General features: G+C 34.6%; 2 protein-coding genes and 1 pseudogene across 4 annotated transcripts; all 3 read right to left on the bottom strand.

Annotated features, from left to right (window-relative positions):
- Positions 1-3,328: 3,328 nt before the first annotated feature.
- LOC142623840 (protein root UVB sensitive 4-like) lies at positions 3,329-8,868 on the bottom strand. 3 transcript variants are annotated; one of them, XM_075797311.1, is made up of 10 exons: positions 8,227-8,868; positions 7,571-7,717; positions 7,161-7,307; positions 6,028-6,180; positions 5,866-5,942; positions 5,250-5,355; positions 4,415-4,517; positions 4,146-4,297; positions 3,959-4,024; positions 3,329-3,722 (listed from the first exon to the last, which is right to left on the bottom strand). In XM_075797311.1, exons 1-10 carry the CDS (start codon positions 8,728-8,730, stop codon positions 3,483-3,485), a joined length of 1,695 nt encoding a protein of 564 aa, XP_075653426.1. In that variant the 5' UTR covers positions 8,731-8,868; the 3' UTR covers positions 3,329-3,482. The 3 variants fall into 3 exon arrangements, with proteins under 3 accessions (XP_075653426.1, XP_075653428.1, XP_075653429.1); XM_075797313.1 differs by having other exon boundaries at positions 6,028-6,090; XM_075797314.1 differs by lacking the exon at positions 5,250-5,355 and having other exon boundaries at positions 4,415-4,512.
- Positions 8,869-16,763: 7,895 nt separating this feature from the next.
- On the bottom strand, positions 16,764-17,222 carry LOC142625420 (pre-mRNA-splicing factor CWC22-like). The gene has a single exon (XM_075799082.1). The coding sequence runs from the start codon at positions 17,220-17,222 to the stop codon at positions 16,764-16,766; it is 459 nt and encodes a 152-aa protein (XP_075655197.1).
- A 4,267-nt stretch (positions 17,223-21,489) lies between these two features.
- LOC142623599 (G-type lectin S-receptor-like serine/threonine-protein kinase LECRK2) lies at positions 21,490-23,875 on the bottom strand (annotated as a pseudogene).
- Positions 23,876-23,967: the final 92 nt, after the last annotated feature.

Genomic DNA, 23,967 nt, shown 5'->3' with positions numbered 1-23,967 from the left:
TTGGTTATACAAATTTATTTATTGTCATGCTAGATACATACATTTATTTCAGTACACATTAAACTCCTAAGTGCTTTTTTTTTTTTTTTTGAATTTATTAGTAAATATTTTCAATAATAAATGTGTAAAACACTACAAATTTAATATCAGATTAATCGGTAGCACGCAAGTTTAATATTTTATAATTTTTTATTGCTTATATTTTTTTGTTTAAATATGAAATTTAATAATTATGAGAGTTATTAAAATATATTTATTATAATTATTATTGTATAATGAATTATATTCTAGCATTAGACATTTATTATGAATTTCATTGTATATAAAATCATATATTTTACTATTAAATACAATATAATTATATGTAAGGTACATTTATCAATTGCACGGGTATATGGTGCATGGTAATTTGTAAAATTTTAAACTCAATATAATCAATTGAACGAGTTCCCTCAAAATATATATACACGCACGGGAGTATATTATCGGCCAAATATTTATTAATTAATTTGCATAAAAGTATTAATGGTGGAAGTTCCACGTAGCTATATTTTAGGAAATTTTCATCACAAAATAATTATTATGTACTCACAAATTATAGAGATGTAATTTTTCCTCGTCTTATATGAATGGTGAGTCTTACTAATTTAATTTATGTCAAAACCTACCATTCATATGAGATTATGAGAGGAGGGAATGCCATGTCATTATATTTTAAGAATATTAAATTATTACTAAAATGTGGTTATGTTTTGGTAATTAATTCTCCCATCATTCCTTTTCCAGGAATTGTTTAAAACTTTAATTTGAGAACAATGTTGTTTTGTGCTTCTTTGTAGTGTCTAAAATGACGTCATTTTGATTACTACACTTGTTTTTTTATACACAATCATAACCAAAATGATGTCGTTTTGTACTTCTTTATAAGTAGCAGAAAACAAGTATTTTCAACTCATCATTTCTTCAATTTAGTATTTTTGGGTCCAAATCTTCTAACCAACATTTTGGGACCACCTTCGAAGGATTCTTCTATGTGATTATCTAGTAAGTGTGTTATAAAGAGAGTACACATATCCAAGTGACTCACAAGCCCAAAGAACCAAAGACACTCATTTCATATATATATATATATTAGAGAGAGAGAGAGAGAGAGAGAGAGAGAGAGAGAGAGGATTTCATCAAACTTGTTTATTGTAGAATAAAATATTGTCAATTTGTCATTTACTATCAATTTTCTTCTAAAATGTATGTGGACATAAGAATATTAGTCATGGGTCTTTAATTTGTTCTCTCTTTTTTTTTTTCAATAAAAAAAAAATTGTAGTTCTCCACCAAAACTTATGGCCTATTTGGATGGAGGGGGAAGGAGGGGGGAGTGGAGGGGAGTAGAGTAGTGTTGGCTAAAAATGAACTAATTTTGTACTAAATCTACTCTACTCTACTCTACTCCCCCTCCCTCTCCTTCAATCCAAACGGACCATTAATGACAATCAACTTATTAGGATTACATAGTGTAAAGATCCAAGTGTCCCACATCGTTTAAGTTCAAGCTTAATTATATATATTTAATCTCTTAGACACCCTTCACTTACAAACCATTTTTCAAGTATGAGTTTTACCTATAAGTTTGTATAAAAAAAAAAAAAATATCCCCTAATCGTAGAGGGTGTGTAAAATAGAAAGAGACCAATTCGAATTCGTGCGTTATAGACCACCGGGAGGTATAAAGTTATTTTTTTCACAAAAAGTCATATTAAGACTCACATGTTACGATTTTATGTAACAATTATAATGCGACTATTGTAAGTGCACAATTGCACCTGGACCCAAGAACAGTTATGGGCTCAGGCCCAATGAGCCTTAAACAATGAAAATTTGTAGAGAGTGGGCTTGAAACCCAGGTTAGAAGTGAGTGAAGATTAAATGACAAACTAAAGATTGCCAGTATTAGGAAACAGCAAAGAGTAACGTAAATAGGTCTCCTCGGACGTAAGCCGAGAGCTGTTCTTATATTATCTCTCTCTTTGTCTTTTTTCTTTTTAGGTTACAAAAAGTTCCGTCCCCATTTCTGTTCTCGATCTTTTCTTAAATACTCTTCTTCTTAATACTTTATACACGTGTTGCCCCCAACTCCTCCCTTAGTATAGATATTTCTTTTCTTAGTGCCTTTGAACGGTAACTAGAAGTTTTCCTTCTACTGTTTAAGTGTCACCTCCCCATTAATGCGGCCAGGGTGGTAGGTGCAGGGTCTTTAATGTGGAGGTAGCAGCCTTTGTCTTTGACATTTCTTCAACACTGGTGCTTCTGGGTCATTCAAGGGTTCACCCCTTTTAACCATTGGTCTTGACCGTGTCATTCCCTAACCTGTACCATGAAGTCCCGGGTTCTCTGGTGTCAGTCCGAGGGTAAGTTCACCCTCGGCTCGGTCCTCGGACCCTCGGCGCATGGGCCGACCCATAGTATTAACAATTTCCAAACCCAGGGTCAGGTCGGCCCTCCTTAACACGGCCCAAAAGGCCCATGTTCCCATCAGGATCTTTTTACCCCCCACAACTATCAAGATACTTGTTTGTTTGTTACACAATTTTTCTTCTTTAAAATAAGCTTTTGTTTTTAATTTTTTTTATTTATGAGAATCAAGGCAAAAACTTCATTCAAACTTAGCGGACACTATTGTCCACCAGTACAAGTTGTTGTACATCATAGGGTATGGCCTCATACCAAACCTGACTGTGGGAGTACTTGGCTAGCTTTGCCAATTTGTCAGCTACAGCGTTCCCAGTGGTGGAATTGTTTCAAGGTTGTAAATTGTGACTAATCGCCTTCAATAATCAATGATAACATTTTCACAGCTATTCTCCTCCAAGGATAAGAATAAGATGATGCTGTCCAAGAATGTAATGCATACGGGCCAACTCTGCATTATAACTTGATACGCATATCTCTCTCTCTCTCTCTCTCTCTCTCTCTCTGAAAGATGTTGGTTGCAAAGAAATGTTTGGTTTATGAAAACATGAGATATCACTTTATTTCGTTTGACAAAGAAAGGGTAGAAATTTGTGGTGCATTAGTATAGCTGGATTGTTGCAGCACTGCAATTACCTTGTGAATGCATTGCAACAATGAAAAGTGTAGTATGACTTTGTATCTGTGACCAAAAAAACACCTTCAAAGCGAGTGGTAGATGGGTGAATCAAGTGGTAAGCAAAAAACAAATTAAAAAAAAAAAAAAATCCCTAGACTTCTTTCAACGTATATTTTATCTAAGAAACTAATGGTTAGCAAATACAAGAGTCAAAATTTCCTTATTATTTGCTCGTTTACAAAATGACTACAACAGATGATAGCTGCTTATATAAACAGAATGTTACAGATGGCTTAGACACAAATTGTCAGCTTTAAGTTAAGATTCATTCATCCCCGAAACTCTCCAATGGTATAAAGGAGTAGCCACTAATCTAGAAGAAAGAAATATAAAACCTTTAGTCATCTACAAAACTGTATCGAGCCTGCTCCTCTGTGCTTAACAAAATGTTCTTAGCAGCCCAACCGACTGCCAACATTTGTTCATTCAACAGAGACAAATCCCTTTGGGCACATCTCTTGCTATCTTCAATCACCTTATGCCATTCATTGAGAACAGAATCCAATGCATCACCAACTCTGAGAATGCTCTCCCACCAACTCCTCCTCACAAGGAGGGCCTTGCGGATATAGCATGCCTAAGCAAGTACATGATAGGGAAATTAGCCACAGACAAGGTTTCCATTTGTCTACCACTAGCAAACAAATTGATGAAATAGTAATGGTGTGTGTTTTACACTATCAAATACCAAAGCTCTTAACAAGGAGAAGGTATCTCCAGCACCCATGTCACATAGGGTGCATGAGATGGGCACATATGAAAATTTTACGTTAACAAAGGGTTTTCAAAAAAAAAAAAAAAAATTACAGTTACCTGCAACAAACCCATGATAATATCTGCAATACTGGCCCCTTCCCGTAGACAGAGAAGTATACCTTGCTAGAATTTCATAAATGGAAAAAAAAAAAAAAATTGAAATTGTGAGAAGGTCATAGCTATAGGTAAGATTCCGTTGTTAACTATGTGACAGCCCAGGTCATAAGTTCCCTAATATATTCACCTGCTTAGTTCTTTTCACTCCTTTATGGAAGATCTCCATGCATATAAAGTAATAATCCTCACCACTAGAATATTGCATTGCCATCATTGACAGCTTGGGTATCTGATCCTTCGGATTTAAGCACCCTATTCTGATGGGCCAGTTTTTTTTGCCTGATTCAAACCTCAATAATCAGGTATAAGCTTCACTAATGATATGCACTAAATTATATAGCAGCATATATCAAAGTATTATACACAGCTATGTGAAACACAGTGGCGAGACCTCACCTTTACTCCACAAAAAATCAACTCCTTCCTCTTTACTCACTTCTGCAGGTGAAGGCACAAATCCTGATTCGATCCAAATATTTAGTATGATCTCAAGTCTATCCTGAACATAAAAGCAAGGCAACAGTCAGATCTTGAGCTTCATACTTCTATGAAGAAAAAAGGTATTAATGGTGCACATATGTGTAATTTTGTGAAAGCAAAATTGAGCATGGAAGGATCATAAGCCTCTCTGTGTTCTTTTTCCTAATACTTGAACCTATGTTTCTGAGTGCATACTATGATCTTTTAACATGAACCAAAGCATATGGTTGCCTGTTGGTTAAATGCTATTAATGAGAACCGCAATTCACTATTCTTAACTTTGGGCCCTGGTCCCTGGAGACTTCTAGGTTCATCATGCTATTGCTCTAGGTTTTTACCATGGGCCTTTGTAAGGAAAATCTAATTGAACCCAGGAGCAGTGACTGAAGAAACCTTTCAACCCAAAATCAAGGATGTAGCAAATGCAGTTGAACTATGCAAAAAGGAAAAGCCAATGAAAAAGCAAAGCCATTTGAATCTGACAGGACAATTAGCTATTAAATGTCTTTTAATCTAACACAGATAATTTTTTTTTTAAAATCTACTAAAAAGATTCTAGTTGTCTAAGACTGGCCCACTGAGCAAAAATCGGGATAAATAATGGGTTTGGGTCATGCATATAGCACAAATGAAGGATAGGATCCTGTGTTCCTCCAAAGACAAAAAAGCCCAAAATCATTAATGTAAGCAACCAGTCAGTTCAAGCCCTAAACAGACCCTAAACTTATAAAACTCAGTTACACTAACCCACCTTTGTTAGTGTCTGCAAATGGACATGCTTAAGCCCCTGATATATTCCGAAAAGGTCAACTGCTGAGAAAATGGGGTATATGACGAAAGGTAAACCAGCTTGCAAGCTTCAATGATAGTGAAAAGTTAGGAAACCATGGGAGCACAACTTTTTATAATGAATAAAGAATACGTGTAATGCACAGGCCCAAGTAACAGGTAACATTGTTTCTCCTAAAAAGCAAAAACAGGTAATTTTTAAATTAACTTTACTCAAATTTAAGATAGCCATTTTTAATAATAAGATTTTATATTCAAAGTATGGTTGAGAACCTTTGGTGACAAACTAATGGAAGTAGATATAATCTTATCTGTACCTACTGATAACATACCAATGGAGCAGGAAGTTATAATATATTTTAGCAGTATTAGCAGATAGTTACACCTGTCTGTTGATTTCAATATTATTTGAATTTTTGGGCTAGAGATTCTAATATCATTGAATTGAGAACAAGATTTTCAATTTAACAATAAAGTCAGTTCACAATAACAAACAGGAAGAAAGTTCATGCAACTTTTATTTAGTAAACTAACCATATTAGATAATCAGGATAGGGTTATGGGAGTGGAGGAAAAACCTTTGATTGTTCTTCAACAAAATATTCAGAACTGCGGCAAGCAAAAGGCCAAGGTTATCAAAGCACACTGTTTGAATCTGAAACCCATTCCAGAAGTTATGATATAATTCCATATTATCGAAGAATGTACAAAACAACATGGTAGGAAAATTTATTATAGACCTGTGCCTTTGCAGAAACTTCACCAAGGTTATCTGCTATAGCAAAGCTTCGGCGAATAGCTGTCTGCTTAAACAGAGTCACAACATTAAACCTACACATGATATGGTGAAATATCCAGTAACAGAAAAAGTTCTTTCCAAGGCACAGTCCTATCTGAATCAGTTGGAAGCAGGTAAATAAGGTAGGTTAAATCAAACCAACAGCTGAAGAATAAAATTCAAAAGAAATAAAGCATTACAAATAACTATTAGTTTTACAGAACTTATCAGAAAAGACCCATCCAAAGTTTGTCTTAAATCAAGCGGTGAATATGCCATACTGTTCGGGTTTACATGGGATTTAAGATGTGGCACAGTAAAACTCAAAAACATCTTTGACAGTGAAGATGGCAGCAATCAGTGATGATAACTTTACAGAAAATCAATATTTAGGTTCCTAAAGATTTAACCAGTATTTTTCAATTTCTGCAGTTGAAAACAAATGGTCAATACTGGAATAACCTTATTAGAACAATAAAATGCTTCAGAACTTTTTTTTTTTTGATAGGTATAGAATGCTTTTGAACTTATACATGTTAATTGTATTAGGTAATTAAGATCTCTAAACATGGCCTGAAAATTGAGTTATCTTCATAGCTAAATTTTGGTCCACTTCTTTAATATCGATATTGTTTTCAAGGCAATAATATTCTTTGCCCTTCCTTTATCCTTGTTACATCAATTTTTTCCCTTTTCCCACTTGTGAGTCCTGACACTCAGTTGCTTAATGTTTATATAAGAGATCAGGGCATCTAATGGCGCAATATTTTCCTTAAATATAGCATGAAATTTTTAAAAGTATCCATAAATTTTTTGAGACATGTGTCATCAAGCTTATAGCATTTAGACTATTCTGACTCCATACTAGTGCCAAAGGGACAAAAAACAGTAGCAAATACAGGGAAATATCATTGGACATCTAACAAAGCATTAAACCAAGAAAATTTTCGTAAAGAAAACGGGTTTAGATAAAAGTTTTGTGACAGTGTAACATCAACAGCACTCCATCAAGTAACACTGATAGAAATTATCAGAAAATAATTCAAATATATGAAATTTCTTATTAAAGAAAAAGAGCTCAAGCTGAATACTTACATTAGTCGCTAAGTAGGATGCAAGGCTTATTTGTTTGGCAATGTTAGCAATAGATGCAAGAAGCAAGAAGTGTTGAGGAAACACAGGAGTCAGCAACTCCACTCCAATGCTCAAACTGAACATGACAGAAGTTGAGAACCTAACTCTCTTCAAGCAGGATACAAAAAATTAATGATTTTTCAAAGCTCTAGATTTCAAGTTCTAAAGAACACAATCAGTGATTTCTCATCTTGCAGTTCAAAAAAAACCAGTCGCAGCACTCCACATTACTGTACTTTCAGACTTTTGGTTTGTTCCAACACCAAAATACAGTGGTGGTAACCGCAAGAATTGCCAATAAAGAGGCTTAAATACATAAAACTAATTAAATAAAACGTGTTAATTGAATTCTAATGGAATGGAAGTCATACCTTCAAATTGGTATCAAACGCAGATGCTAGGCCAGCAGTATAGATGCACCTACTTAGCCGTCCAAGTCCATCCTTCAAGACCCAGTTAAGGGCAGCTGCAGATGGTAGCGAACGAGAATATCCAATTCCTATAGCCCGTAACATTGCCTGATATCAGTACATTCCCAAAACAGTTAAAAACCAAACTTACCAAGTCTTCATCTTAAGACTAACCCCTTTTGGGGGCTTTCCTCCTCAGTAGAATATAAATGTTAGGTAGAAGGCACTGAGCAGTGTCTCATTAGATCATACATTCTACAGTGAGTATTCTCAAACTCACCAAACCTCTTAAACACAGCACGTGAATCATCCCAGCCAGAACTCTTCACTTGTTGCTTTTATCATTTAATTCAAAAGAATTATTACTCAATGTATATCATCAAATATCCACCGTAGCTTTTAAACTTCAGCTCAAAAGCATAACTAAAGAAGTTCTAACAACTCTAAATGTAAACATATTCTAACATCACTGTAATACCATAATCACTAAAACGCCATACAAATCAATCACATTTGAACTCAGCACACTCTGTATCCACACAATTACCTTTAAATTTCAATGAAACTATTCAAACCCAATTCCTTTTTTTAACGAAGGCAATGCAAAATTTTATTACCTGAGTGGCAAGCACCTGAAGCGCCGAGCTGAAAACCCGGTGTAAAAGCTTCCACTTTACATAGTCCATGTAATTCTCACTAACTTGTTTTGGGATAAAGAAATCCCTGACAGCTGAGCCACAAAGTCTGAACATTTTTCGAAACCCATCATCGAAATCGAACGAAAACGACGACCCACTGCCGTCCACACAAACCAATTGCAACCGACTCCCATCCCAGAAGTACCTACAAACTTCATCAGACCTTCGAATCACCACCGGGAGGCGACCCGGCGAGGCGGGTTCGGGTCTGGGTCTAGGTCCGGGTACAGGTGGTACGTGGTCGATGCCTTCCTCGGATTCGTAGCCGAGAGGGATGCTGAGGGAATTGGTGAGAGTTAGGGTTTTGAAGCGGTTTTGGGGTTTCTGTGGAATTGATTTCCTGGCTGTGAAATTGGGTTCCGGAGATTTCCATGGAAGTTGGAAATGGTGGGAATTGGGGGCAGTGTAGAAAGTGGATTGCATGAGAGAAGATCGAGAGCGTGAAATTGACTAAGGGCTTGAATTTGGGGGAATAATTTTCCCGCCAAAATTCGGTGTTTTCCTTCGAATGGTCAGGGTTTAGGGTTTAAGAGGTTATTTTATCGTGTATTTATGGTATACTTTTTTTTTTTTTTTTTTGAGAAGCTATGGTATACCCATTAAAAGGTCTTATCAGAATGAAAATAGTAGTTAATTCCCATAAATAAATAAGTTAAATTGAGTGGCTGGCTGCTTCTATAAATTACTTTTATAATTATACTCTTAAATAATCTTTTTGGCTGTCGGATATGGATTTCAAAGCATTCATTTCAACCTTGTTGGTTCCAAACTTCAAGTTGTATTTTTTTTTTTTCAAGAACCTTTTCTCACTCTCTTGGATATATATTTGTTTCTAAAATAAAAAACAAAAAAGAATGAGCGCATTTGTATATAGTATGACATCTCACTCTCTTAAAAGTTATTATGATTTTTGAATAAAATTTATGGTATACCTTTTTGTTAGAAGTTAAAATTCATTTTCCTCTCTCGTGTGTGTGTTTTTCAAAAAAAAAAAAAAATTGAATAAGAGAGTTATAGTTGAATCTTCTTTTTACCAAAAAGGTAATGTTGATATTTTGACATAATGTTTGTTGAGGGAGAAATTGATGCCTTTGGATAAAATATTGGGAAGCTAAGTTGAAACTCAACGATGGGCTTTTGAGATAATGTCCAAAGGCTTTCGGTGGGAAAAATTTGCTCAATAGCATTTTTTCAGAAAAATATTAGATAAATAGCATGCGGCTGAAAGTATTTAGTAAGTTGGACCGTTTTTTGGAACTCGAGTTTCAACCCAAAATCGAGTTTACTCTTGGATTCATCTGACATGAACTTAAAAAAAAAAAAATTCATAGGAACTTGAGTTCCTGTGATTTTTTTTTTCCTGCATGGAACTTGAGTCTAGCAAACTCGAGTTCCTTGTAGGCAATTTTTTTTTTATAATAAAAATGGAACTCGATTTTCTATACTCGAGTTCCACGTGGGTTTTTATTTTTTTTTTAAATCTGGGTTAGATGAATCCAAGGGTAAATCGAGTTTGAGAAACTTGATTTTGGGTTGGAACTTAAGTTCCAAAAACAGTCAAACTTACTAAATTGTTTCATCTGCATGCTATTTTGCTCATATTTTTCCAAAAATATGTTGTTTAGCAAATTTTGCCCTTTCGGTGTGGTGATAAGCCTATCCAAGTAAGAAATAAAGGCTATACTTGACAAAACAGAAACAAAAGCCCAATAAAAATACTTCACAATACTTAATTAGTACGTTAGTGGTCCTATTCTAATAGTGCAAGAAAAATAAATTCTCCAGTTGTAGGGTGAAATTACACTTAAAAGTCCTGCAGTCAATTATTGAATAAATTTAGGAAAGTGTTCACTTCAGGGGGTCTTTGTGTCTCGGCTAGGGGAATTTAGTGTATTTTCAGCCATTATTACATCAATATGAGGGAAGAATTCCATTGTTACAAATACATTATTTCCTTTAATAGTAAAACAAAAAGTAAAAATTAAAGGTTCTATGGGAAGAAGAAAGGGGTTAATTGGCATGGTGTGAAGGGAGAGAGAGATTTCAACTCAATATAGCCAGTGTTAAACTAAGATTTTGGGGAATATATATACATAAGGCATGAATGGGGTAGTGTGGGCTATTTTGAGTGAGTGGGATGGAGTAAATGCTGAGGTTAAGGCTTTAGTGAGTAGTGGACTGTTTGTGGCTTATTAGGAAGCATTTATGAGCTGTGAATATGCAGAAGAGGAAAGGGAATGTCTGAGGCTAAGTAAGTGAAGGCTAAGGGGAATAAGTTATGAGCTTGGGGAGAGCTAAAACACAAGCAAAATGGCAAGCAAATCAGAAGTTTCAGAGGGAGTAGGTGTGTGTCTTATGGCTGGTGTGCTAACCCTTTTATAGTGGTGTTTAGGGGGGTATCAATTAGCAAAAGTCCAAAAACGTAGGACTGATCAGGGGGCAGAGCATCATGCTTAATCATCCAAGGATTTGACCGGAAGTGGGAGATTTTCTTTTGGTGATGCTTTACTTCTTTGGGTAATGTGGGGGGTAAAAACTCCTGAATAAACATTTCGGCTTTGGGCCTGATTGGCTGGTACTAGTTTGTTTTTTTATCATGGCCTCTAGGCCCACAAGTCAGTCTGCACTGTAAAAGTCCGAGGAGTTGTCCGACGAGTAATGTCTCCTCGGATAGGCCCGGCGATGACCCTGGGACTTGCTAAACGGGTTAAAGGCAGAATTCTGGAAAAACTGATGGGTAAGAGGGTGATCCAAGCACCCTCTAGAAGCAAGGATTTGAGATAAATCTCTAAGGAAAATGCTGCTACCTCCACATTAAAGACCCTGCATCTACCTCCCTAGTCGTATTAATGGGGAAGTGACCTATGAACAGTAGGATTCAGCCTCCCTGCTATTATTTGAAGATTTTAAGAAGGCGGTGGATGGGACAAGTATCCAAGGAGAAGATTTGTATGACACGTGGATGAACCAGTGAAGGAGAAGTATATAAGGAAACGAGAGAGGAAAGAGAAGGGGGATCTACACTTTCTACTAAGAGAAAGCAGGAACCAAGAGTTGTAAATTTTGGCATAGAAAGAGAGTATATGTATACAAATCGTCATCGGCTTACGTCCGAGGAGGTTTCTTTGTTGTATTCGTTCACCATTTGCATAGATTGTGGCACTCTAGCCTATTAATCAAACTTCCAACATCCCGAACTTAGATTTCAAATCCATACTCTACAAATCTTATTGCATAAGGCTCATTGGGCCTAAGCCCAACACTTGTTTTTGGGTCCGGGTACAATTGTGCACTTACAGGTAATAAGACACATGGTGGGTTTTTGGGGTGTTTTGCATTAAATGTCAAGATTTTCTGAAGCTAAGTTTAACTAATAGGATTAAGGCAAGTATCAAGGAGGAATCCTAGTGCAGCAACTGAGATTTTGACCAAGAAGTAGGATTCAACACCCCAAGCCAGATATTAAAGTTTAAGCTCACTTCAGAGGGATTTGTTGGAGATCACTTATGCCCTCCAAACCACATGTTCTCAATTTCCCCCTTTAGGATTTATGGGCTTGGCACATGAACCATGTCTTGAATGTTTTTGACATTTATAGCATTGATTAACTTGGTTTCAACTCCCCTTCCTCTAGAGATATAGTCTTGAGGAAAATGATGAAGTTCCATCACCCATTAGACTTCAGCTGATCTCACAACCTTTGGGCACTATTCACGTCTGGTAGAGGGTGATAGAAAGTTGATGGGATAGCTCCTAGTTCATCCTCAAAGTCTTGATTCTCTTGTATATGGCCTCTAGTTGTACCTTGGTCAAGGATGAACAAGGGTTGGTTGTCTATTTTCAATTCTCTGCCTCTTGCTGGAGTTCTTTGGATTAGGCTTGCTCATGTGGGCTGGTCCCTTTGCGTTGGGCTATGTTCATCCTACAAAATGTACATCAACAACACATGTTGCCATGAGTTTTCATCCCTCGTGGACTTTTATTATTAGTAAATATTTTCAATTTTCATAGATATTTGTAATGGGTCTTTGGGCAATGAGTTGTAATATTTGGAATAATAGGATAAGTTTCAAAATGCCTTTGTAAATAACATTTACTATTTTTGAAAATGATAAATTAAATATCATAAGTAATGTTCATGGTTTCTAATAATCACATCATAATTTAAATAGTGAGCTTGTGGGATTGAATAGTTACCATGAGCTTTGAAGATAAATATTATGGATGTTGCGATGTAAATGATGACTACACGTTTCATAGGTTTATAATATGAGATGAATATCATAATTTTCAAGATAACTTTCCATAGGCTTTTATAAAATGATTATAACTTTCAACGAGTTTTTATAAAATGATTGCCATGGTTTTTGCTATAGTAATGTTTAAGAAACATTGTTCATCTTTTAACATAATATTTTTTTGACCAAGCGTTAATAATCTTGGGCTTTTGATAAAATAATGTCAACGTAAATTGAGTTTTTGATATTGCTAGTAAGAACTGGACTTTTTGATATTGCCAGCAAGAACTGGGCTTTTAATGTTGCCAATAAAAATTGGGCTTTCGATGTTGCCAATGAAAATTGGGCTTCCAATAAATAATTTGCCATGGGTTTGAATCATGGGCTTTGATTATGGGGTTGAATCCCATTGATAAAATAGTATTGCCATGAATTTGAATCATGAGTTTTGATTATGAGGTTGAATCCCATTGATAAAATAGTATTGCTATGAATTTGAATCATAGGCTTTAATTATGGACTTGAATTCCATAGATAATATTGTATTGCCTCGTATTTGAATCATGGGCTTTTTTCAAAAATTGATAAGCATAAAAATTCTTGGGCTTTAGAAAGAATGAGATTTTAATTTGCTCAATAAATAATTTAGGTTTTCTAAAAATATTGGGTCTTATAATGTTTTACATTTGTAGTCCAATTTTGTGATGGAAAGAAAAACGACTGTGGGCTAGCATAATAACAGTAAAAAATATTTGGGTATGCCCAATAATTTGCTTGTGACGTTTGAAAAATAAATAGATGTTATCTATATCTATATATTACTAAAAGCTGAAGCGTGGCATTTAATGTTACCGTGCTCACGTTGAGCCACATCAGCATCCACATCATTATCATTTTTCTTTCTAATTTTTCTACAATTTTTTTTAACATTTATTGATGTGGATGCTGATGTAGCTCAACGTGAGCACAGTAATATTAAACGTCATGCTTCAGCTTTTAGTAACATATAGATATAGATTGCATCTTCTCCAACCTTTCTCATGCCATTACATTTTCATCTCCCCACTACCCTCAACCTTAATATCACTTTTCATCTTTCTTTATTTTGTCTTTTCATCTTTTCCTCCTTTACCTTTTCATCTCCCCACTACCCTCAACCTTAATGTCACTATTCATCTTTCCATTCATCTTCCTTATTTTTTCTCTTCATATTCACATCATCTTCTATAAATTTGTTATTCTCTCTTTTATTCTTTGCATAGTTTTCCATCACAGAAAAGTTGTTTCTCCCTCCTTCTCTCTCTCTCTCTCTCTCTCTCTCTCTCTCTCACACACAATAATTTTTGGAGTATTTTTTTTTAAAATTTTCCAGCATCTCTGCTTAAGTTGATAAATTTTTGTGTTTGTTATAACTCTACGTTGGGTTGGTATGTTTTGTGTTTTAAGTTTTTTTTTGTTCTCTTTGATTGTTAAATATTATACTATTGCGTTATAAAAAAATTTAAAAAGATAATATATAAGAATATAATATATATTATTCTATTACATAACATGATTTGGGTAATTTGGAGTTTATTGTTATATATATATATATATATATATATATATATATATATATATATATTTTACTTTTTAATCTTTTCATCTTATTTTATTCAATATTTAAACTCAATCACATCCTCCATATAATTAAATTATTTATGTTTTCTTTTTTAATTAAACATATAATATTTTATTTAAATTTAAATAAATTAAATTGTACTAACTTTTTTTAACGTTTACACTTTCTCCATCCTTTCTCTTTCCCTTTACATTTTTATCTCCCCACTACCCTCTCTCTTAATATCACTCTTCATCTTTCCCTTTATTTTGGTTCTTCTTATTGTTATCCTTTTAATATAAATTTGGCATTCTCTTTTCCATTATATGCATAATTTTTTTTCACAAAAAAGCTATTTCTCTCTCTTCTCTCTCAATTTTTGGTGATATATATATATATATATATATATATATATATATATATATATATATATATATTTCGCATTTCTACTTTAGGTTGAGAAATTTTAGTGTTTTTTAGAACTCTACTTTAGGTTGATGCGATTTAGTTGTGTTTTAAGTTTTTTTTTTTTTTTTTTCACATTGGTTGTTAAATTTTATCATATTGCATTGTAAAGAATTAAAGATAATATATAAGAATGTAATATTATAATATTACATAATATGATTTAAATAATTTGGTATTTATTTAGAGATAATTAATTTGGTGGTTATTGTTTTATCTTTTATTTTTACTTTTTTTTTCTTCTCATATTATTTTATTCAACATTATTATTATTATTGTTGTTGAATTAATATATTAGATTGTATATTTTTCAAAAATCAATATATTAACTTGAAAGAAAATGAAAAACCAACTATTAAGCAATAATAACTAAAACAATAATATTATCACGCACAACGCGCAGATCTACGACTAGTTTAAATAATATTAAGTGTTAAAAAAAGGTACCCATGTACCCTAACAATGTTCAAATAACAATTAATATGAAGCTGACACTAGGAATCTCAAATCTTATCATATATTGGTATATAAGCTAATAAAAGTAAAAAGGAAAAAAGAGCATTCATTCCAACTTTATTAAATTTCGTATGAAATTATTTAAACTCCTAAAGCCAACTTTATTTTTCTCAGCCAAAAAAAAAAAAGAAGCCAACTTTATACAATTATTTATGGTTGTAAATTGTCCATGTTTATATATTTATTTATTATTGTGAAACATTTTTTTTACAGTTCATTTATTTTAAACTCTTTGGTTTTTACACTTAATAACTCACTTAGATTAATATTTATAATGTGGTCCCACATTTGATTCTAAAATTAAGAAATAAAACACTTTAAGAATAAATAATTTATGACACATAGTGCAAAATTGGAACTTAATTTGGAATTCTATTTTGAATTTCTCTCAAATTCACCTATTATTATTATTATTATAGATTAGATGGACATGTGGCGCAAAATTGGACTCCAATTAAAATCCAATTTATAATTTAATTGAATATGGGCTTTTTGACTTTTACACTCAATAAGTCACTGGGTACAAAAATTAAAAATTGGATGAGACACGTGGCTCAAAATTGAGAATTCAATTGAAATATAATTGGGTTTTCTTTAAACTTTAGCTATATCTATATACTAGTTGCTAACTCGTTCGATGCACAGGAATAACTATGGAATGAGTTTCAGAAAAAAGAAAAAGAAAACAATTTTTTTTAGTTGGAGTAGTAAGGAAAAATGAATGAAATTAAATAAAAAAAAGATATTGAAAGAAATAACACAAAGTTTTATTAATTAGGCAAAAGAGAGCAATATTTTTTTATTTATTAGTTTTTTGTGGAAAAGAATAAGTCTTATAAGGCAAGATTAATTACTTTTCTTCATATTGTGTGTTTTTTCTTATAATGTTTTGTCTTGTTGTTGCTTTTATTTTTATAATTGTTTTGATTGTATGTTAAAAATAAATAATTAAACATGTACTTTTTATTAAAATCACAATGTAATAATACAATTTTTTAAATCCAAAAATTTCTAATATTTCTCAAGTCACCAAGATTTCCTGGTTAATTCTCCTATTGGCGTTAACAGATATCTTCCAGATTTGAGTACCCGGTCAACTTCTATAAGGAGCATCCCATGGGTTTAATAAAGTCATCAAAGACATATTATTTTACATAAGCAAATTAAAATTCATAAAAACAATCTATGAAGCCAATTTGATTTCCAAGACCCTAAAATTGATGTTCCTTATGCATGAACTAAACACGCAATTACTTGACCACATTACTTGACTTGCCAAGCCGAGAGTATTGACAATTAAACATGTATAAAGACTTTTACAACCAAAAAAGTAATTATATAAGAGGATTTACATTGAACTAATAAATGAGGATAGACTTGAAGGAACTGAGACCTCAACAGATCCTTCCATCATTTGTTCCACTTTCTTCATTGTTGGCCTTAGTGATGGATCCTCCTGAATGCACCATATTGCAATCATCCCATATTTCTTCACTCTCTTCATGTCATTTGTTGCCTCCTCATCATTCTCCACTAACAGATCTAGTTTCTTGTCTTTATAGCAATCATATGCCCAGTCAGCTAGTATCATCTGATCCTCATCCTTTACCTCTGCTTCAAAACTCTACATCTGATTTTCATCGTTGCAAAAGTGATCCACACTCTGTGACAAAGGCAACAGCAACCTCAACACTCGAATCGGTTGGATTCTGAAGCAGCACAGCAAGCAGCTCCAAGGCAATGATCTCATGAGCCACTAGTTGGTTCACTAAATGTGCAATAAACGTAACAGCAGCTAGTAACTGAGGCTTGTCGTTCCGTTTATATGCTCTCTTGAGCTGCAAAACGACGTCCCTCCTCAAAAGAAGCTCGCCAACCTCAGGAAACTTAGTGTTGACAACAGCAACCAGTGCTGCAAACACGTCTGTAAAACCCGGGGAAGCCATCTGCGACTTCATACAGGACCGACAAAATAGCCCACTTCCCCGTATCAAATTCTCCGAGAAGAGTTGTGGGATAATGTTCTTTACGTTGGCAGCATTAACCTTGTTCACAAGCCCATTTATACTCTTCCGAAGGGCAATGGGGCATCCCATGTCAACCGCTGATATTCGACACTGCTTTTATCTTGAACCTCTGTCATCATCCGAGCCAACTTAAACGGAGGAAAATAAATAGCCTCTTTCATCATCCTAGCCATGCAAGGTAGGAATTACTGTATCTAAAAAGGAAAAGTTGCTTGCTCCGATGACTATAGAGGTGTTAACTTTTGCTTTAACAGTTCAAGCACATCAATGGCCTAACACTCTCTCTCACAAGACTAGCAAGACAAAGAACTGCCTATTATATTTACTGTATATATTTATATGTCATAGGTCGGCAACAATGGGAATTATATTCCTTGTTGTATTCGGTCATGCTTGACCGACTTATAAGCAATGGGCCTTGTGGGCTTCAGTGGCCCAAAAAAAATTGAACCCACGTCAACAAAAAGAGTTGTGGATTACAAAAATTAATAACCTCATTAAAGGAAAAAAAGCCCAAATTCTGGCATATTATATTTACTGAGTTCTATACCAGTTTCAACAAAACAATGAATAAACTCAAATCAACAAATATAAATAACCAAGAATGCTGAAATCCACGCGTTAAACACTTAAATTCCTAACAAATTAACAAACAAACATAGCAAAAGTTATCCAATGGAGCCAAGAATACCGAATAGGGGGGGAAAAAAAAAAAAGCTAAATAGAAAACAGTACCTCACTCGATAAATGGTGAGAAAGAAGAGCACCTATACAAGGAAACATAACTAAAGAGAAAAGTTGTACTAAATTACTTTAAATTAGTCCAGTCCAAAGGTCTTTTTTATAGAAAGTCTATAGGAAAAAAATGACAAAATTGACATATGCTGACGTGGTTAATTGTTAGCAATCGAAAAAAAATGATGTCAATAATGAGCCCAAATAAGAACCTACAAGCTAGTGTAAAAAATGTTGTCAAATTTTTTTAGTTTATTTTATTAAAAAAACTAAATTGTATAAAAAGCTTAAAAATACTATTCCTTCAAAGCGACTCATCATTACAACTAGTGTGCTTCAAGAAGAAAAAGGCGGGAAAAATATGGAAGGTATTCAAAGTCTAACTCATGGGTAAGAGTTGGGTCTCTTGTTGAGACGAACGTTGGATCCAAGTCAGCTCTTATGGGTATGAAAAATTTGGTCCTAGTCCAAAAAATAGATTGGATGGACTGAACAGTAGGTATATAAATTAATTTTTTTTTAAAGGATAAAATTTAGTTACAAAATTGGTTTCAGCCTTGCAACCTTACTCAATATCTTTTTATTGGAGATGAATTTTGACAAATCCACCATTGGCTTACATATTCTTCTTATATCCTCTATACTTGCAAAATTTCTAGAAAATTAAAGATCAACAACTATGTCATTATTAAATTGTTTAAATTGCAAGTTTTTGTAATTTAAAATTATGCATAAAATATAATTTTATAGATCATACAGTAAATAATATCTGATTGTAACAAAATTTGGCATATGCTTTAAGAGCTTAAAGAATATGTAATCTAACGGTTAAATTTTCAAAATATGTGGTAATCTTAATGATATTGAGTAAAGTTGTCTAATTTTGTAACTAAAAAAAAAACCTTCTCATTCTCTTATTTTCACTCTCTTAACTGTCTCTCCCACCCTTTCCGAATTTCTGTCCCTCTCACTGTCTCTCCCCTACCACAGTTTCCACAGTCATAAAAACAATAACTTTTTATGTTGGCACAACAATTGAAGCAATTGGGCAAGTGGTTGCAACTTGGAGTTCCAGAAATGGCTCCAGTGGGAGTTGGGTGAAGCTATTCAAGCATAAATTTTTGGTCTTTACAACAGCTGCGCAAATGGGTTTTACTTTTATATTAAATTTAATTATCTACATCTAGAACATATACTTTTCAGGTCATCATTGAATTTCTTCAGTTTGCATGTTTGTTCATTTGTTTGCTTGCCATGTGTTCTTTGTTTCAAGTCCTAGAACAACGTCTAGTCCTAAACGTGTGATCCAAGGTAGCTTGGTTCTATAGGGATGTGCTAAAACTTACCATGTTGACGAAGTCAATCTAAGCTCAAGCAATGATTATTCAATATATGCAATACAATTCCAAAATAAGTCATTTAGAACGACTTTACTTTTTTTTTTGGGGTTCAGAATAAATTATTATGTTTCTTTCGAGATAATTAAGAGGAAGAGTGCTGGTGTAATTTAGATGTTCGTTTGATGCTATTTAAAATTATTACCTTAGAAATTTGATCAGGTCGTACAATGCAACTGAAATTTTCTCTTGCAATGCAAATGAAATAATGGTTACAACTGTTGAAGGTCTTGAATGGGTTAGGGAGATATGAGTAGAAGTGTCTGAAAAATTCAATATGCATCATTCTTTATCTATTTCTTTGGAGAATTCAGGTTTAGTTAGAAAATGGTGACCTTAGACCAAGAACAATATATTATATCAAGTTGCAGTGCATTCTAGAGCTACCTGGTATAAATGTGACTTGATGATAACTTTTTTTGGGGTTCCCCATCCGGTGACTTTGCTTTTGGATTCCAACCAATTGGTGTAATAGGCTTCTTACTTGCTATATGGCTTGAAAAAATCCCAGAAAAAACCATAATTTGGTCAGCCAATGGAAATAGTCTAGTCCAAAGAGGATCCAAAGTTCAGCTTACAATAGGTGGCCAGCTAGTTCTCTATGACACAAACGTTCAGCAGGTTTGGGCTACTGATGTTGCTGCTAGTGGAGTAAAATATGCATCCATGCTCAACACTGGGAACTTTGTGCTTGCAAGACAAGATTATGTCAACTTATGGGAAAGTTTTAACTCTTTCAGATTGACACCATATTGCAGAGTCAGATGCTAAATCAAGGCAGGAGGATCCATTGCTAAGACCTTCCATGAAGAATGTTCTACAAATGTTTGGCGGTGCTACTGAAGTTTTAATGCCTCCATGTCCTTGTCCAACTACTTCAGTATAATCAATTACCTATAGGTATGCATTGATGCATGTTACTTGCTAGTACTTGAACCATGTTTGGTTGAACTATTTTAGTCTAATACTTGAAGCATACTTGGTTGTACTGTTTTAGATACTAGCTTGTTTGTTTCAATGTAGGAGTATGTTCACATGCAATCTCTTGTCAATTCGGTATTTTCTTAATGCAGCTGCCTAAAAATTTTAGTCCCATTTATGGTTCAAACCAGCACTTTCCCTTCCCAATAATGTTCTAATTTCATTTTGGAATACTATTTATAGAATATTAGAAAAAAATGTCCCTCAAATGAAGAAAGAAAAAAAAAAAAATCAGTTGATAGCCTCTACTAATACACATGCGTAAAAAAGCTCACTTTTGGAGTCAATGAGTTAAGCCTCAAGAATAAGGGAGGGGAAGATTCAAACTAGTGATCTCCATATTATAAGGCATAGTCTCTTACAGATTGCACTATATCTTGGTGTTGCAACTTTTTTTTCCATAAAAGAGAAGCAAAGACACTAGCACAGCAAATTATAAAACAAAACAAAATATAATTTTACTAATATAAAGGATGACTGGGAACAAAGGCTGTATGATTGTGATTCCTTTTCAGTTTTCACCCCACCATTTTTTTTTCTTTATTGTTCTTTTCAATTTTTGTACCTTTAATCCTTATATATCCCATCCACGAATCCTTACATGGCACTGACGAATAGTCCTAAATGCCCAGATCATCTTTGTAAGCCATTTCATCAAAAGGCAATTTTACAAAGGTGTAGGACAGTAGTTTTGATCTTGTGAAGTCTAGCCATATTTCATCTAAGAAGGCCTGCCTGAAAATATCCTCCACAGCAAAATATGTCAAACATAGTGACTCCAATTAGTTCTAGAGTCTAGTAGACACTAGACATTGTCCTGACCTTGTCAATTGGAGTTTCCTAAAATTAGTAGAGGGATTCTGCAGGTGAATCAAAATTCCACCTATAGCATGCTACTCAGTTTTTCGATCCTTATGAATGATGGCATTAACTGTTGAGTTTTGTATCAGTTTTATTGTGGTTCAATACTCAATAGAAAAGGATTTTTATTTTTGCAGTACTAAACAAAAACTCTATCCTGCAACCCCCTTTTTTTTTGTTTGATACAAATTTTATATAAAGACTTGACAAAGAAAATCTGTCATTTTATTGAGACTATTGGGACACAGATAATCATCATACATTTATAAGTATACTATTGCTTGACTTGCCAAGCTGATAGTATTGACAATTTAACATGCATAAAGACTTAAGCAACTAGAAAGGTAAGTACATAAGAGGATTTACATTGAACTAATAAATGAGGATGGACCTGGAGGAACTGAGACCTCAATAGATCCTTCCATCATTTGTACCACTTTCTTCATTGTTGGCCTTAGTGATGGATCCTCCTGAATGCACCATATTGCAATCATCACATATTTCTCCAATCTCTTCATGTCATCTGTTGCCTCCACATCATTCTCCACTAATAGATCCAGTTTCTTGTCTTTATAGCAATCATATGCCCAGTCAGCTAGTATCATCTGATCCTCATCCTTTGCCTTTGCTTCAAAACTCTTCCTGCAGCAAATGAGCTCTAGCAACAAAATGCCAAAGCTGTAAACATCCACCTTGATTGTAACAGGCATGTTTCTAAACCATTCGGGTGCAACATACCCCTTAGTTCCCCTGATTCCAGTAGTAGTATGAGTCTGGTCCGTTTTCAAAGCTTAGCTAATCCAAAGTCAGAAATTCTAGCTGTAAAAGAGTCATCCAGGAGGATGTTCTGTGGCTTGATATCACAATGTATGATTTGGGTGCTGCATCCTTCATGCAAGTAAAAGAGCCCTCTTGCAGTTTCTAATGCAATTTGAATTCTTTGGTACCAATATGGCCGCAAACCCCCAAATAGAAAGCTTGCTAGAGAACCATTACTCATGAATTCCTATACAAGAAGCCGGTGCTGCCCCTCGTTGCAGTATCCTAGCAATTGGACCAAATTTCTATGGTTTGTACTGCCAATAGCACTCACTTCAGTTTTGAACTCCATATCGCCTTCTTTCACCAAATCATTCATCCTTTTAACAGCAACTCGTTTTCTGTCCTCATATTCTAGTACCCCTTTATAAACTTTTGCAAAGGCACCCCTCCCTAGCTCTTCCCTGAACTCATTTGTGGCTTTTGTTAGTTCCTCATAAGTGTAACTTCGCAAATTCATGCCTGGCGTGAATGGGTATGTTTTGAGGGCCTTTGATTTCCAATATTTGAAACGAAAAACAGGCAGAAAGGCAGCCATCAGGAAGAGCAAGTTCAGAAACATCGAGCTGCTAAGGAGCACTGTCACAATAAGTATCACAGTTGAATGATTTTTCTTCTTCAAATCTGCACCTGAAGGGTTAAAAGTAGAATTATCTTTCCTTATTTTGATTAGAACTTTGCTTGCAACGTTGTTGGGGTCCTTCATCCCATTTGAGAGAGGAATTTTCTTTTTCCAACACTGCCCACCTCCAAAAACAGCCACTGCACAAAAGCAATCACCCAAACAAGCGTTCCTGCACCAATCCTCAGTTACGTTTACATAACGTCCATAATCGGAAAGGGGCCAATTTATACTTTCCATTTCACTTAAATCAAATTGATCTGTTTTTGATGATGCTTCATAACAACTTTGTGGAAGAAAGTCTTCTCTGCAACCTTTCATAACATCATTTGGATCAATGAGGGTGTATCTTGTTGGGCACTTGCAATTTGGTCTTCCATCCCCTCCTAACTCGCAGTAGCTGTTGAACCCACAAGCTCCACTGCCTATGTCTTCCGTAATTTCACATATATTTGGAGGCTCAACGGACAAAATGGACCAGGCATTTGAAGTATTAGTGCTGCTTTTTGGGTAGACATAATGTATAAGAACTCCATCATATTCCATGACTGCTCTTTGATAGAATTCCTGTTTAGAAACAGAATTTGATGATACGGTCGTAAGTATGCTTCCGTTTGTAGCTGTGAGGTATATATAGCCAGACTCATTGAAGACCACCTGAAAGCCACTGCCTATTGGCCAATAAACTGTATTAGACCAATCTGTAGGGAATGCTAAAGTTTGAAGCACAAGATTTCCATCCGTTTGTAGTGCAAACTGGAACTTGCCATTAGAGTAATTCGTTTCCGAGTAATGAGCTACAAGCTTGCTTCCCATACTCATTGTCTGTGTTGGTAACATTGTGTCTGTGTTGGATGATCAAAACTCTGCCACAATTGGCTACCGTCCTGGCTTGCCAGCACTACGTTTCCGGTGTCAAGCATGGCTGCATAGACAACTCCTAAACCGCCTGACTCAGATTGCCATATCTCTGTGCCTGTTGGTGTTGGGTCACTGACTACCAATTGGCCGTCTTTGGTAAGTTCAACTTTGGATCCTATTGGCACTAGATTATCTCCATTGGTTGACCAGACAATGGTTTTTTCAGGTATTTTGTTGAACCATATGGCTAGTAGATAGCCTCCATTTCCAATTTGTTGGAAACCAAAAGCAAAGTCACCAGAAGGCGATGCCCAGTAAGAGCCGTTTTCCTGTGCAATAAGGGATGAGCCTAGAGATTGTTTGCTGGACGCTTGAGCAGTGGTGGAATATGGCAGCAACAGAACAAGAAGCAACAAGGAGAGAAGATATGATGGTTGTAGAGCCATAGTATTAGGAGTTTATAATTGATACACTCTGTTTATAAATGATAAACTGTATTATGACAAATCTACTGGTAGAGGAAGATTTGCATTTGGAA

The sequence above is a fragment of the Castanea sativa genome, chromosome 2 (assembly GCF_040712315.1).
Source record: "Castanea sativa cultivar Marrone di Chiusa Pesio chromosome 2, ASM4071231v1".
Classification (NCBI taxonomy): domain Eukaryota; kingdom Viridiplantae; phylum Streptophyta; class Magnoliopsida; order Fagales; family Fagaceae; genus Castanea; species Castanea sativa.
This window is presented reverse-complemented; position numbering and strand designations above follow the sequence as displayed.

Bases quoted from the DNA above. Each gene is read 5' to 3' on its own strand.
- LOC142623840 (XM_075797311.1), bottom strand. From the start codon at position 8,730: ATGCAATCCACTTTCTACACTGCCCCCAATTCCCACCATTTCCAACTT. The intron at 6,181-7,160 runs GTAAGTATTCAG...CAACTGATTCAG, and splicing joins CATCCTACTTAGCGACTAAT to ATAGGACTGTGCCTTGGAAA. The intron at 3,723-3,958 runs GTAACTGTAATT...GTACTTGCTTAG, and splicing joins TTATCATGGGTTTGTTGCAG to GCATGCTATATCCGCAAGGC.
- LOC142625420 (XM_075799082.1), bottom strand. From the start codon at position 17,222: ATGGGATGCCCCATTGCCCTTCGGAAGAGTATAAATGGGCTTGTGAAC.